At 43.1% G+C, this 15,376-nt stretch overlaps 1 protein-coding gene across 1 annotated transcript in view; it reads right to left on the minus strand.

Annotated features, from left to right (window-relative positions):
- LOC135196328 (uncharacterized) overlaps nt 1-7,725 on the minus strand; it is a 28,665-nt gene extending 20,940 nt beyond the window's left edge. Inside the window, exon 1 of the mRNA XM_064223076.1 lies at nt 7,528-7,725. Within this exon, the coding sequence (XP_064079146.1) occupies nt 7,528-7,713 (186 nt within the window). The 5' untranslated portion in view covers nt 7,714-7,725. The remainder of the gene's footprint in view (nt 1-7,527) is intronic.
- Nucleotides 7,726-15,376: the final 7,651 nt, after the last annotated feature.

A 15,376-nucleotide genomic window follows, 5' to 3' on the forward strand; every position in this document is an offset into this window, starting at 1 on the left:
CCATTCACAATGCAGGTATAGTGAAAACTGAGAAGTGAGGAAATATGGAGAAGAAACCCTAAGCTGTTATGGATTATATCAAACAAGGGGGTGGTACACTTTACAGTGTTAAATGATTAAAATAATAATGCTGTAACTTTATAATACTGCATGATTCATAAACAAAACCAACTACTGTAATAAGTCTCTTTATTTTTCATGTATTTCAAAGTGTAATAACTGACAATTAATTGACAAAAATATGCAATACTATATACAGTATAATCTTATGCAGAAGAGGATATCTAAACAAAATATATTAAAAACCTGATTATTTTTAATAATATATATGACCAAAACACAGTGAAAGGTTAGGGGTTAAGTTTCTTTCATTACATGGAGCCACTAAGCTCACTACATTACCAAATGCTATTATGTACTACTGTACTGCTTTAATATTTTGAACTCGCCGTAGGAAAGACATCAAACAATACTATGTTGGCTTTATGCATAGTACCCACAGGTCCTTCCAAATATCTTTGTCTGACTGGAGATTAACAAACTGATGAAAAGAAACAGTTTATTTAAAGAGGGTGATATATCCAGGGACTCTGGATATATCACTTTGATGGTGCTCTTCAAAAAGATGAAAATTTTCATTATTAAAATGAAGTTTTATTGTATACTTACCGAACAATTATAGAGCGTGATTTCCACGAGCGGCAGGATACTAAATTCAAATTTAGCGCGTCGGCGTCGCCAACACTGGTGGTGATGACGTCATCTCCCTCCACTCGCGGGAGAACCAGGTACAACTGCCCAGGTGAATCCAATTCTTTCTGCCCGTCGTCCACCTAAGGGGAGGAGGGTGGGTATAATCATAATTGTTCGGTAAGTATACAATAAAACTTCATTTTAATAATGAAAATTTCATTTTTATTGTAGTGTCTTACCGAACAATTATAGAGCTGATTACACATTTATGGGGAAGGTGGGATTCAGTGGACCACTAGTATTTTTAAATGGTTACATTTATTGCAATACCCAAGTAAACACTCAAGGTGTCTGTTGTACCTTACCTTGTAAGAGAGCTACAGCAGACTGTTACTGCCTCTGGTCGGTGCTCTTCTTACTATTGTAGAGGAATTGGAATTTGACCAAAGTTAGCCTCTACAGGAGTGGAATCCTTCGTAGTTCAAGCGAGTCAAGGCTGACTGACGGAGGATAGTAACAACAAAGATTGCCCTTGCCCTGGGCTAAGACCAGAAATTCAATCATACAAAACATTTGTCACCAACACCAGATTTAAAAACATATATACCCAACCATTGTAAAATCTGACCTAACAGACTGGTGAGTATCCCAGGTACTCAGTACCCCAGCTTCCCTTGAACTCGACAACCTATTCAAGGTGAAAAGTTAGCATAGAGGTGACGACCCCTGTGCCGTTTCTCCCAACACCATGCCAGAAACCGCCACCGGACCTAACGTTTTACAATTCTCGAAAACCGTTTCTATCTCTTTGAGATAATGACTCGCAAAAACCGAATTCGATCTCCAGAACGTGCTCTGAAGAATCGAAGCTAAAGATAAATTCTTTCTGAATGCTAAAGAAGTTGCCACTGCTCTAACCTCGTGAGCTTTAACTCTCAGAACGGAAAGATTGTCGTTCTCGGACTGCGAGTGAGCTTCCCTGATAAGCTCTCTAATAAAGAACGATAATAGCATTCTTAGAAAGAGGACGAGAGGGATTTTGAACCGAGGTCCAGAGCTTAGAAGATTGTCCTCCCTTGATACCCTTAGTGGCAAACAGATACTGCTTAATAGCCCTGACTGGACATAAGAGCCTTTCTTCCTCCTCATGTCCAACCAAATCAGATAAGTTTCCTTCCTTACCACAAAACTCCTCGGCCAAGGATTAGAAGGATTCTCATTTTTGGCTAGAAAGGTCAAAGATACCGAAAATACAGCATTGCCTTGAGAGAAACCGACTCTTTTGTCTATAGCGTGCAATTCGCTGACACGCTTAGCAGAAGCTAGTGCAATAAGAAGAGTGCCTTCTTAGTCAAGTTCCTGAGTGAAGCCGACTTCAAAGGCTCAAACGGTGGCCCCATGAGGAACTTAAGCACCACATCTAAGTTTCCAAGCCACTGTATCTTGCGGGAGCTTAGTGGTTTCGAAAGACCTAATGAGGTCCGACAGATCTGAATTGGAGGAAATATCCAAACCTCGATGTCGAAAAAACCAAAAGAAGAGAGCATGGCTCTATATCCTCTGATCGTCGAAGGAGCCAGTTTCTTAGAGTTCCTAAGAAAATAGAAGAAAAATCTGCTATTTCTGTTAAAGAGTCGCAGAAGTAGAGACTTTAGCACTTCTACACCACTCTCTGAAGATTCTCCACTTCCCTTGATAGAGTTTGTTAGAAGACTCTCTCCTACAACGAGCGATAGCTTCTGCAGCTCTTCTTGAAAATCCTTTCGCTCTGACAAGATTCCGGACAGTCTGAACCCTGTCAGAGCTAGAGCGGACAAGTTTTGGTGGAACCTCTTGAAGTGAGGTTGTTTGAGAAGCCACTTCTCTGGAGGAAGAAGTCTGGGGAAGTCTACTAACAACTGGAGAAGGTCCGGGAACCACTCTTTCCTGGGCCAAAAGGGAGCGATTAACGTTAGCGTTACATTGCCTGTTGCGGACATGGAAACTGTTGTTCAGCACCTCTCTTATTAGACCGAAACGGAGGGAATGCATAAGCTTCCAGACCCGACCAATCCAACATAGCATTGCGTCCACCGACCAAGCTAGAGGATCTGGGACTGGAGAACAAAAGAGAGGAAAGACGGTTGTTCCTCGATGTCGCGAACAGGTCTATTGACGGTCGTCCCCAAAGGCGCCAAAGTTTCTGACAAATCTTGTTGTCCAAAGTCCACTCCAGAGGTAACACTTGCTGTTGACGACTTAACTCGTCCGCCAGGACGTTCATCTTTCCCGGAACAAATCTCGGGACTAGCTGAACCTTCGCTTCGTTTGACCACAGGAGGAGATCCTTGGCTACTTCAGTACAGAGAGAAAGACTGAGTCCCCCCTGTTTCCGCACGTACGAGAGAGCCGTGGAGTTGTCGGAATGCACTGCCACTACTCGGCCTTCTACTAAGCTCCGAAAACTGTCTGAGCCCTAAGAAAAATTGCTAACAGTTCCTTTACATATGATGTGGAACTTCTTCTCCTTCTCCGACCAAGCTCCTGAAGTCCGTTGATTTCCCAGTAGGGCTCCCCAACCTGTGGTCCGATGCGTCGGAAAAGAACTGTAGGTTCGGGAGGATGGGTCGTAAATCTAACCCTTCTTCCAACCTTGCTCGAGAGAGCCACCACCTTAGGTCCTCTTTTATTTGATCTGTGACAGGAAAGGTAATCGAGTCTGGTTGGTGTCTTCCTGCACCAAGAGGCTCTCAGGAAAAACTGCAGAGGTCTCATGTGCAGTCTTCCCAACGTCACAAATTTCTCCACTGACTCAATTTGCCCAGGAGCCTCATCCACTGATTGCAGAACTTACCTTTTTGTCCAAGAACTCCTGAACGTCTCCAGACAGCCTTGAACCCTCTTCGGGGACGAGAAAAGCCCGAAAAAACTTGAGCATTCAGAATCATCCCCAAATAAAGGATGCTCTGAGATGGAACCAACTGGGACTTCTGTTTGTTGACCAGAATTCCTAACTTTCTGGCAAGATCCAGAGTTGTTCCAAGGTCCTTCATGCACCGACTCTCTGATTCCGACCGGAGAAGCCAATCGTCCAGATAGATGGAGATTCTTACCTCCTAATATTGTAGCCAGCTTCCTATCGGGGATAGAACCCTGGTGAAAACTTGAGGAGCGGTCGCTAGTCCGAAGCAAGCGCCCGAAACTGAAACACCTTGCCTTCGAACATGAACCTCAGGTACTTCCGAGATTCGCGATGTATCGGAATGTGAAAATAAGCGTCTTGCATGTCCAGAGAGACCATCCAATCCCCCTGTCTGATGGACTCCAGAACCGACCGAGTGGTCTCCATATGAAATTTTGTTTTCTGGACATGCAAGTTCAGGACGCTCACATCCAAAACCGGCCTCCAGCCCCCTGATGACTTGGAACTACAAAAAAGGCGATTGTAAAATAAAAGCCTGGAGGAAAATCCCCTTCTATCTGTTCTATCGCTTCTTTGAGAACAAGCGCTTCCACTTCTGCGGCTAGCGCCAGAAATTTGTCTGAGCCCGGAGAGTATTGCCTGGAATGGTAATTGGCACAAGGTGAGAGCGAGGGAGGTGAAACGAGAGGAATACGATAGCCGAACTTGAGTACTTGCACTACCCAGGCTTCTGCTCCTCTGTTTTCCCATTCCTCCCAAACACCCAGAGCCAGCCTGGCTCCACTGGTGCATGAAGAACCGAGCTTTCATTTGGAAGGTTTGTTAACCGTGGCCGAGGCCTTAGACTGAGGTCGCAAATTCGATTTCGGCCGAAAGAAGCGCTTGGTTTTCTCCCTCGAAAAGGCGCTTGGGCCAGAGGAGAAACCGAACGAAAACAGTCTCCACAGGAGCTTTAGGTCTCTTAGTAGACTGTGCCAGTAAATCCGAAGTAGATTTCTTATCTAGCGCAGACGAAATTGACAACACGACATCGTCTGGAAAAAGGTTATCTTTCACAAAAGGAGCAAACAAGAGAGCAGACTTCTGTTGGGACGTAACCCTTTTAGAAGCAAAGGAGCACCAAAGTTGCCTTTTCTTAAGGGTACCAAAGGCGATGAGCGAAAGCTAACTCATCACATCCATCCCTAATGGATTTGTCGCACAGGACAGAACACCAATCCAATCCTCCGCTAACTCCTGGGAAAGAGAAGGACAGTCTTCGATCTTGGCCGCTAAAGCGCCAATAGTCCAATTCAACGGAAGCTTAAAGACTTCCAAAAGTTTAAATTGATTCTTTACAACGTGGTCCAACTCAGGCGCTGTAAAGAAAACTTTCGCTGCGGCGAAAGCAGATCTTCTAGAGGAGTCGATTAAACTGGAGAAGTCTCCCTGGGAGGAGGCAGAAACTCCCAGAGAAGGAGCTTCCAGTTACATAAAACCTATACCTCTTACGAAGCAACTTAGAGGGAGGGTAAGCAAAAAAAGAGCCTTCCTAAGTCTCTTTTCATAGACATCCATTTCTCCGTCTCTTTCAACGAATGTCTAACCGCTTTAGATAGAACAAGTTTTGGGAGGAGAGGGTCTGAAGTTTTTCCTCCTCATCAAAAAAGTCGAAGTTGGGGAGCGCGGAGCCGCTTTCTCAAAATAATCTGGATAAGATACCAGAAGAAATCTAAGGAGTACGTGAATAACACGAGAGGTGATGTGAATCCCTCCTCCCTCTATTCTTCTTCATTCTCCGATACCGCCGAAGAAGTAGACGGAACTACAACCGGATCTGAAGGTTTCGAACCACCCTTGGACTCATTCATCCAGTTGGTTAACATCTCTAACTGCTTGCGCAAAGGCGCCAGAGACGAATCAAAAACAGTTAACGTAGGCTTGGAAGAGCCTAAATGTTCAGCAGGAGGCGGAAAAACTACTTGCGCCTCGCTCGGAGCCGCCGAAATTCGAGGCGAAACAGGCGCATCAGGCGTAAACAGACGAAAAAGCGCCTAAAGAAACACCCTTAGAACTGCTAGCTACAGCGCTAAAACCACAATCTCTACTAGTAGATGGAGCCGAAAAAGGCACAGATTGAGGCGACGAACGAGCCGCTCCAACTGGTCGAGGCGCAACCCTACTCTCAGGCTCCTTATACCGCTTGACTGGAGGAGGCGAAGAATCGGCGCCTGAACGCCTCTTTAAGGGACGAAAACGAAACGGGCGAATCTCGCCAAGAGCGCCGTGCGACCGGAGACGAATCGCTTTGAATCATTTGAAAGGCGTCTGACCGCAACACCTTTCCAACGCTTAACCGAGCCCTGTTGAGGCGCAACAGGCTCAACAAGAGAGGCGCCTGTCTGTGGGCAAATCCCGATCGACTCCCTTGGACTTCCGGTATGTCTTCTCCCGGTGCGGGGGAGCTGGACAGTGACCCTTTGTCTTAGGAGACGTGTCAGGACAGACAGACGCACCTCAACTACACTCTTACCTGAGGTCGCTTTCTCCAAAAACGTCTTAACTGAATTACCAAGTTGCAAAACCGTATTCGCTAGTACCGAAAATTTCTGATCTAAACCGTACGACATTCCAGACTGGCAATGGTCGGAAGAAACTACACGGGAAGCCGGAGAAGTGGATTAGTAGGAGGAATAGGAGGTGTAGTTAAAGGAGACATAACAATTTGAGGAGAAACAGAAGGAACAGATGCATCGCAAGACGAAGCAGAGCTAAGTCTACTTTCCCTAAGCGCTGCTTTCTAATTCTGTCTTTAGCTAATTTCTCCGAGTATGAACTAAAAAACTTCCATTGAGAATCAGTCCAATCACTACACTCGTTACATGTTCGATCTGCTGAACAAACCTGTCCCCCTACACTTAACACATTTAGTGTGAGAATCATACTCTAGCTTGGATAATCTAGTTTTACATCCTGAGATGCAAAACCTAACTCCCGACGGGACTAGAATCCGACATGGCAACGCCTAAATAAAAAGCAAAATAACAACAACGCCAAAAAGAGTACTTCACCAATTCCGAAGATCAATTCCACAAGAAAAAAGCGAAGCAAAGTTATCCACCGCCACCGACCACGATGTTCACCGGACGCCGGCAGAAAAGAATTGGATTCACCTGGGCAGTTGTACCTGGTTCTCCCGCGAGGGAGGGCGATGACGTCATCACCACCAGTGTTGGCGACGCCGACGCGCTAAATTTGAATTTAGTATCCTGCCGCTCGTGGAAAATCACGCTCTATAATTGTTCGGTAAGACACTACAATAAAACAGTAAAATAAAGTGACCATACTACAAGACATGAATTTGTAGTACACATACAAACATGATAGTGCCATGTCACCTGGGCATCAGACATGAATGCTGAATAAATGAAAAGCTGGAAGAGAAAGTGAATGGATGGATGTAACTAAAAACATTTCCATATTACTAATCCTTAAAGCAAGTTATATTCACAATTTTACCAGTGAAGAAAGATAGAAGGTGTTCTCACTCTCTCAAAAGAAAAAAATCTGAATGATTAACATAATAAATAATGTCATGACCTACAAACACTGAACCTGACATGAGTAAAGTCCTCTTGCAGGTTTTGAGATCTATTTAATGTCATTCACAATCTTTTAAGTGCCTAGTTGCACAGAGATGCTGGAACTATCAATTTACCCAAGCATTTTTATCTCTTTATAGGCAATATGACTGCCAGCCTTATAACAAGATAGTATAAACAAAATACATCTCCTGTAGTTACTTTCTACTTATGATCAATGGTATGGCTGTGGGTAACACCGGACAGGAAGGATCAGCAATACTAAGAATTATTCATTGCTCAATCATGAATCATGTTTCTCATCTCATTATTTCCTTAGAATACATAACATTATAATTAAGGATACTGTACCTGTAACACATGAACATTTGTCAACTTGGGTGGATGCTCAAGCTGTAAAGCCCTAAAAAGTTGGGACATTAAAAGCATGGATGATAAGAGAACTGAAACTAAGATGGTCCTTTTTCCCGGTTGGATTCTTCGTGGCCTTATCACAGATGGAAGAATAGCATAAGCAGTATTTGAATCTTGAAACATGATGATGCTCAATCTGGTGAGAAATACAATTACATTTAATAAAAGAGAATTGCTAGGCCTGTATCAAACACTACATTATATTTCCCTTTCCAATTTACATTTCATGGTTAAGTTATAGTAACTGTACCTAATTCTCAGGTCTTTTTAACAAACTGTAAAATCATATCAAAATTTCAAGTACTGTCTGCTAATTAATGATAATTTGGAGCTGAAAGGGAAGAGAACAGTTTCTTCCAATTAACATGTTATTGTCATGATACAATAAAGTTTTATGCATACTTACCTGGCAGATATATACTTAGCTATAGACTCCGTCGTCCCCGATAGAAATTCGAATTTCGCGGCACACGCTACAGGTAGGTCAGGTGATCTACCGCCCCGCAGCTGGGTGGCGGGAATAGGAACCATTCCCGTTTTCTATGACAGATTTTCTCTTCCACCTGTCTCCTGAGGGGAGGCTGGGTGGGCCATTAATCGTATATATCTGCCAGGTAAGTATGCATAAAATTTTATTGTATCATGACAATAACATTTTTATGCATTCAACTTACCTGTCAGATATATACTTAGCTGACTGGCACCTTTGGCGGAGGGTAAGAGACAGCTAATTTACTGAATAGACAGGAAACAACATACGTTGTAGGTAATAAATAAATAAAACCTTGGTTCCTATGTGTTTAGACGAAGGGTTGACCTCCTAGTTATTGCTAGGAGTCTGCTTCATCTCAAGAGCCTCAGCGAGGATATGACCTATGGCTAAGAGTTCTTGTAGATCTGTCAATGGGGTCTTATCCACTTACTTGACAGAATCTAATGGTTATTTGTCAAAGGGGTCCTATCCACTTACATGACAAAACACCTATGCCTAGTGGCATAATTAAGGAGCACAACACCGATCCCGATCACCTGATCCTCACACGAGGGTTCGTGCTTACTTGAAAAAGAGTTATCCCCAAACTCCTTTCAAACAACCCAAATAATAAAATTCCGTTAAATTAAGATTTAACTCACTAGTTAAGGATCAGTGTCGACTCCCTATCCCAGCAACTTATCCGTAGACACGTATAACCCAGAGAGACGTGTCTCTTGTAGGTCAACTTGACATCCTTCGTATAATGGGAGGTCAACCCAGAGTTGCATCTCCCGTAAATGACAGCTAATATGTACTTAATGACATATTGTTATGGAAAGAACAAGAATTCATAAAAGCTCGCACTTCATTCGCTTTTAATTCTCAGCTGTTTGAAGGAATCATCAAGATACTCATGAAGTGTTTTAGTGATCATAGTTTTCAAAGAAGACCAGGGCTTTCTTAGAAATGGATCTCTTCTGGATGAAGCCTAGAGCCTGGCTGGCGCCTCGCGCTTGCCTGGTTGGCTCCTCGTGCCTGGCTGGCGTCTTGCGCCTGGCTGGCGCCTCGTGCCTGGCTGGCGCCTCGCGCCTGGCTGGCGCCTCGCGCCCTTGTCTTCGGTGCCTCGCGCCTGGCTGGGCTCCTCGTGCCTGCCTGGCGCCTCGCTCTTGGCTGGCGCCTTGGCGCCTGACCTGGAGCCTCGCCTCTGGAGCCTGGCCGGTTCCTCCCCACTTGCTAGAGCTTCGAGCTTGTTAGAGTCTCGAAGATGTCTGTCGATGTCCCCCATCGACTCTCTTATCTGTCCGATTTGTTCGCCTCTAGCAAATCTAAGCCAGGTTGGAGGCCCACTCTTTCTCCTCACCAGACAATGACAGTGATTCTTGGGACTGTCTGCCTCTGGCGTTTTTTACGCCTGTTATGGCATTTAGCGCCTAGTTGGCGCTACATTGTCCGAAAGTCCTAAACAACCACAATAGTTTATCAGGGTAGACTTTGAGAAGGGTGGAAGACCTTCTTCCACTTTGAGCTCTCGGCCTCTCCGGCAAGGGGAGGAGAAGTAGTCAACTACATCCATAATTGATATGAAATCTAACAGTACGAGAGATAAGAGTCTTATTCCGAAAAGGATCCTTCGTGATTACTTCTGTTGCTACCGAGATCTCTTCTTACATGTTGATGAGGTTTCTCGTTGTAGAATCTTTCCTTATCCTTGCCGAAGGAAGGGAAGGAGCCTGGAAGTCGAAGGAGACTCAGAGTAGAAAATTGGGCAGACCCCTGATTTCTTAGCTCTTTATATATATCCCTCTTAATACTAACTGGGCAGCATTTTGAGCCCTCATCACATTCCAAAAACTCTGTAGGCAAAAAACGTTTCCACCATTTCTTCTTCTGTAGATGAAAACGTAAGGACCCTGTCTGAACAACGAAACTCTTATCTGGAGCGTTGAGTGAGGAACAGAGGGTTTTAGTTCTTTTGCCAGACATATTATGCTCGCAAGAACCCATTGCCGAGTTCCCATAGAATCTGATGCGAGATTCCAATGCACCAAAAAATTCCCTTTTCTTCTTGGTCGTATAGGAGAGAGAAACGAGGAATTCCCTCATAAAATTTCTGAAAGAAGTTTTATGAGGAGCAGTTCCATCTTGTCATAACATGGAATCTGAGGACTCCAAACAAAAAGAATCCCATACTCAGTGGGGCGATGATATCCTACTCTTATCGTATAGAGGTATCGTATAAGATCCGAAGATCTTAATTCTCTGATATATCTAATTCTCCTTGCAGAGACAGAATATAACCTTATACTGCGTTGTTGATAAAAGATATAGACAAAGGTGATTCTTCCCTCTGAAAGGGAAGATTATTATTATTAATAGGTGTTAGTTTTTCCAGACCTCTGAGTCTCAAGTAGACTCTTCTCGGGGTGGTTCTCAGGGATCAATCCTGAGAAAAAAAAAAAAAAAAAAAATTAGACTTTATTTGAGAAACCCGTCTTATTTAAAAAATTTATGATTTTATTAATTGAAAAAATCCCTGCTTTCCGCAAGAATATTTTTCATTTCCGACTCCGCAGATAAATAGATCTTTGCTGGTCCAATTTGGGCACTCAACAAGCAAAAATGCTGTAACTGTCATGGGTGTTTGACATCTGTTACATTTCACTGGGTCAGCATGTGGTGTTGACATCAAGTGACCATGTGTGAATCTTGTGTGTCCTATACGTAGCCTTGCTAGGATCACCTCTTTTGCTCTTTCCTCCTGTGAGGATGTCCTCCATGCATAGACTTCAGTTTTTATATTTTTAAGTTTATTTGTTGTTGGCACAGAGGCCCATTCTTCTTTCCAATCCTGGTAAATTAATGTTTTAACTGATTTTACCCAGTCTGACACTGGGGCATATGAAATTGTTGGAGGGATAGTGCAGGCTGAAAGGGAAGAAAACACCCCGTATGTGGTTCACAGAGGTATAGGAAGAGGACAGCTTCCCTATTCCCACCAGCAAGATCTGCAGCAAGTCTATGTCTTTACCATGACCTTGCCTTTTACCTTGAAAAAATCCTCTTACCATGTCTACTTCTGGTCAGTCTGCACGCAGACCGACTCAGAATGGAGAGGTTTTACAGGTCTATATGTACTGGATTCTAATAGAACCTCCAGAATCTTTGGGAAATTTCTTACGAAACATGCTGTGAGAAGAACGTTGTGATCTCTGTGAATCCAATATATCTAAGGCCAAAAATGAAGCATAAAGTATCATCCTTTCTTCCTTTGACGCCCTTTATCTTGACATCTGTTAAGAATTTATATTTAGGGGAAAAAGACTAAAGTTTATTCCCCTTTCTTTAAACTAAAGATGGCGTAAATTGCAACATCTCTTGGGTCAAGAATAATGAAGTAATCTATAGGAAGCCTGGTCGTCTTCCACCTTGCGAAGCGATTAAGAAGAAGACTTCTCTCAGGTTTTTTACAACTCTCTCCAATAGATGCTAGACATAATTTCACAATTATTATTGTCTATCAAGAAGTTTCTCACGGACGTGCAACATATTGCAGTGAATCTCTTAAGAATTGTTACGTTCCGTGTCTGATTTCCGAACAGGTTCTCTTTTGTCAACGCGAACCCGGGCGAAAAAAGAGATTCTTGATTCTCTTTGTGATATGAGAGAGCCATGGCATTGGCCTAAATGCTTAAAATAAATAATTTCATAGTTCCTTGGGATCGAACCCATTTTCGATTAGAAGGGGAACGAAATCAGGAACGAAACTTGCCGTTACTACGCCTCTGTCGAAGAGGCTAGTGAACTCTAAGGTTAATAACTGGCTAAAACGAGAAATTATCTTGGATGGCGCTTCTAGCGCCAATTGCGCCAGGGTGGCGCTTCTGGCTCATTGCGCCAGGGTGGCGCTTCTGGCGCATTGCGCCATGCTGGCGCTTCTGGCGCATTTGCGCCAGGCTGGCGCTTCTGGCGCATTGCGCCAGGCTGGCTCTTCTGGCGCATTTGCGTCAGGCTGGCGCTTCTGGCTCTTCTGGCGCATTGAGCCTTCTATGTTTATTCCGTTCTCAGTAGGAAAAACTTTTATGGACAATATATAGTCAGTCCATTCAGGGAAACAATTTCTGTCACGAAGAGAATGATTCCCAAAAGACTTATCAAACTTATCCTGAGCAATCTTCGTTCTTTAATACGATTATGCTTTCTAAACATGCTTCTCGAAAGCCTGAGATCAGGGAAACAACTTCTGCCACAAAGAAAATGATTCCCAACAGACTTATCGAACTTATCCTGAGCAATCTTCGTGAGATAACTTCTGCCATAAAGAATCCTCTATAATTCTCTTACATTGCGGTAAACAGAATTAAACTAGGAAAACTTTTGTAAGGATACTAGGAATTCAGTTGTCAACCATAGAGTCAACTTCGGTATATGTATATGACATGATCATACCGTAGTCTTAAGGTGAATTCTCTACTACATTCTTTCCTCGCCGAGGCCGAGAGAGAATGTAAAATCTCCTAACTTCGTTCTTTTCGTCAATAAAACGAACTGGTACTAGACGAAGGAGATCCTAATGAGAAATAAGGATCGAAGAGAATCATTCAAGCTTCCTATCCATGGACATAATGCTGTAATCTATGCTTCTGTTACTTGAAAAAGCCTCTAATCAAATAATGCGAGCTCATACAAGTCTTGTCCAATTCCAAACAATTGCAAAGTTCTCATTCTGAAAATCAGTTTGCTGCATATAGAAGGAGGATGACTTATAATCCTCTTAAAAGTAACGAACTAGGAGAAGGAGGAGTGGCAGAAACTCAAGAGACTCTCCGAATTCTTGCAATAAAAGGGTTGCTAAGGTCTTGTAAGCTGAAAGACCTGCACCCTCATTGACTTCCTAGTCTGATATCTTCCATCTCTTGTCCCATAATGTTGGGAAAAGAGTGAGTTACCCGAGGAGAGTGCCTCTCTTCATAAGGTAAAGGGTTTAAAGTAGAACCAGCTTCATCCTGACAAGGGTTACGTTCGCCTGTGCGACATCTTGAGTACCTGGCAGGTGAAGGCTGATCCTACAAAAAAAAACTTCTCTCCAAATCAAACCAATGTGATAGAGACGAAGTGTTATGTGACCACTAGAGTCTCTTTCACGAGAAGTATGTTCTTGGGTTCTCTTCCAGAGAAACTTCCCACAGATTCAAACACATCCTGACACGGGCGACAGCCGCCTGTGCGACATTTCGCGCCCCCGTCAGGAAAAACTGATCCCGTGACACAAATCGCAAGAGGGATACCCTCGATTTCAATTTTCCATCTTCCAACACAAAGAAGCTGGAAATCTTGGATGCTGTAAGAATTTTATAATTTGAAAATATTTCCTCATTGGAGCCTCGTCTTCTAAACTTCTTCCCATTCGAGAAGATCAGAAGGAGATTAATCCCTTTCATAGGTTATTGTTCCTTAGACCTAAATCTATTATTGAGAGACTGTGACGTCACCGCTCTATCCTGTGGCACCTATCCATGTACTGACCAGACCCCACGTTACTGAACTTCGTTGATCGGAAGAGAAGCGGTATTCAACGTGGTATGGCCTTTGGCTCTGTGCTTTCCCCATGGCATTCCTTCATGCGCTTTTGGGAGGATCTTTCATCATGGTAGACGTCTAAGCAGGCACCTGGCACTTGACTTGCACCTTTTGCCTAGATGAAGCTATGCTTTAGTAATGATACTATAACCATCCAATTTTCCTCTTTCTTTATTCATAACATAAACAAGATTATCTTGTATATTCATAGGAATCTTCGTTGATGAAATCTTCCTTCCCCTCATCCGCCGATGGTAAGGAGGTTTAACATAATGGGGAAACACTGTTTAGGATGCCTTTCCAATGGCTATCCCTGGTAGTCTGGGACGTTCTACAGACACTGCCGAGGGGACGCCTGATCGGTGGGGATTCTCCATAACCTCCGTAAGGCTTTCGACATTCCTTCTCCTCTGGGCCTGTGAGCTTGGAAGAGGTCTAGGCCTGGGAGCGAGATGAAGCCGATCAGACGCACCCTCCATTGCAATGGGGAAACACTAATTCACTTCTTACCTTCTAATAGCTCGCTTTTGGAGCTATATTCCTTTATCTTCAAATTGCAATATGAATTTGTAGTTCTGTAAAGTAAGAAATGATGAGGATACAACACTACTAGTACTGTTAATGCTCTAACTGCTCGTTAGTACGAGAGCTATAAAACTTCTAAAGGAAGCGTAACTAGTTCTATGTTTTTCTGACTTCCTCGATAAGGAAGTCAGCCTCCATCAATTTTAACTTTTATTACCCATTAATGAATAAATATTAATATTTCCCTTCTTGCAAACTATGTAAGTGTCTACCCCCCCCCCCCCCCCGAAAACTTCGGTAGTTACACGTAATGTATTCTTCGAAATTTTCGAAGCCAAATTCGTTAAAACAGTTAATAAACGTATGCCGAACCAAAGACCCAGTACTTCCTGCAAAAGATAGCCCAGAAGATCGATGGCGATGAAACACGAAAATCCAAATCAGGAGGAACTGCAAACGTATGTTTACATTCCAAACGATAGAGAAAATCTGTCTTAGAAAACGGGAATGGTTCCTATTCCCGCCACCCAGCTGCGGGGCGGTAGATCACCTGACCTACCTGTAGCGTGTGCCGCGAAATTTGAATTTCTATCGGGGACGACGGAGTCTATAGCTAAGTATATATCTGACAGGTAAGTTGAATGCATAAAAATACAGATGACAAATCAACATCATTAAGTTTTCTAGCAGACATTCCATGGCATGTTTCCTAAGTAACCTGCTGAGCCCTTGTGCTGTAGTCTGTTAAATGACTGAGCAACACAACAAATTTTTCTTCATTACATATGAAAGACAGAAGAGCCCTCCTTATAATAACTTCAAATAACCTGTAAAGCAAAATGCTCCTAGGTTACGAAGGGGTGTATTATCTACAAAAGCTGATTTGATAAGCATAGCAATCTTGCAGCCTAGCAACTCCAGACACACACCAGAGAAACAGAAGAAAAAACGCTCCCATTTGCTAGCATAGATCTAGGAACCAGATTTTATTCTCTGTGTGTCTAGCTAATGAAATTCATTTATATCTATTAGTCTTCTTCATTATATAATGTCTGCTATCTTCCTTTTCCTTTTCCTTTTCATGAAGTACAGTATTCAGTGTATTTTAAAATAAATAATTTTTTGATCACATGTCACTTAAAGTTAGAAGGTCAATGGCCATTTTGCTGTAAGTGTGGATAAGTACTGTCATCTGCTCTGAACAGCCAT

The sequence above is a fragment of the Macrobrachium nipponense genome, chromosome 17 (assembly GCF_015104395.2).
Source record: "Macrobrachium nipponense isolate FS-2020 chromosome 17, ASM1510439v2, whole genome shotgun sequence".
Taxonomy (NCBI): domain Eukaryota; kingdom Metazoa; phylum Arthropoda; class Malacostraca; order Decapoda; family Palaemonidae; genus Macrobrachium; species Macrobrachium nipponense.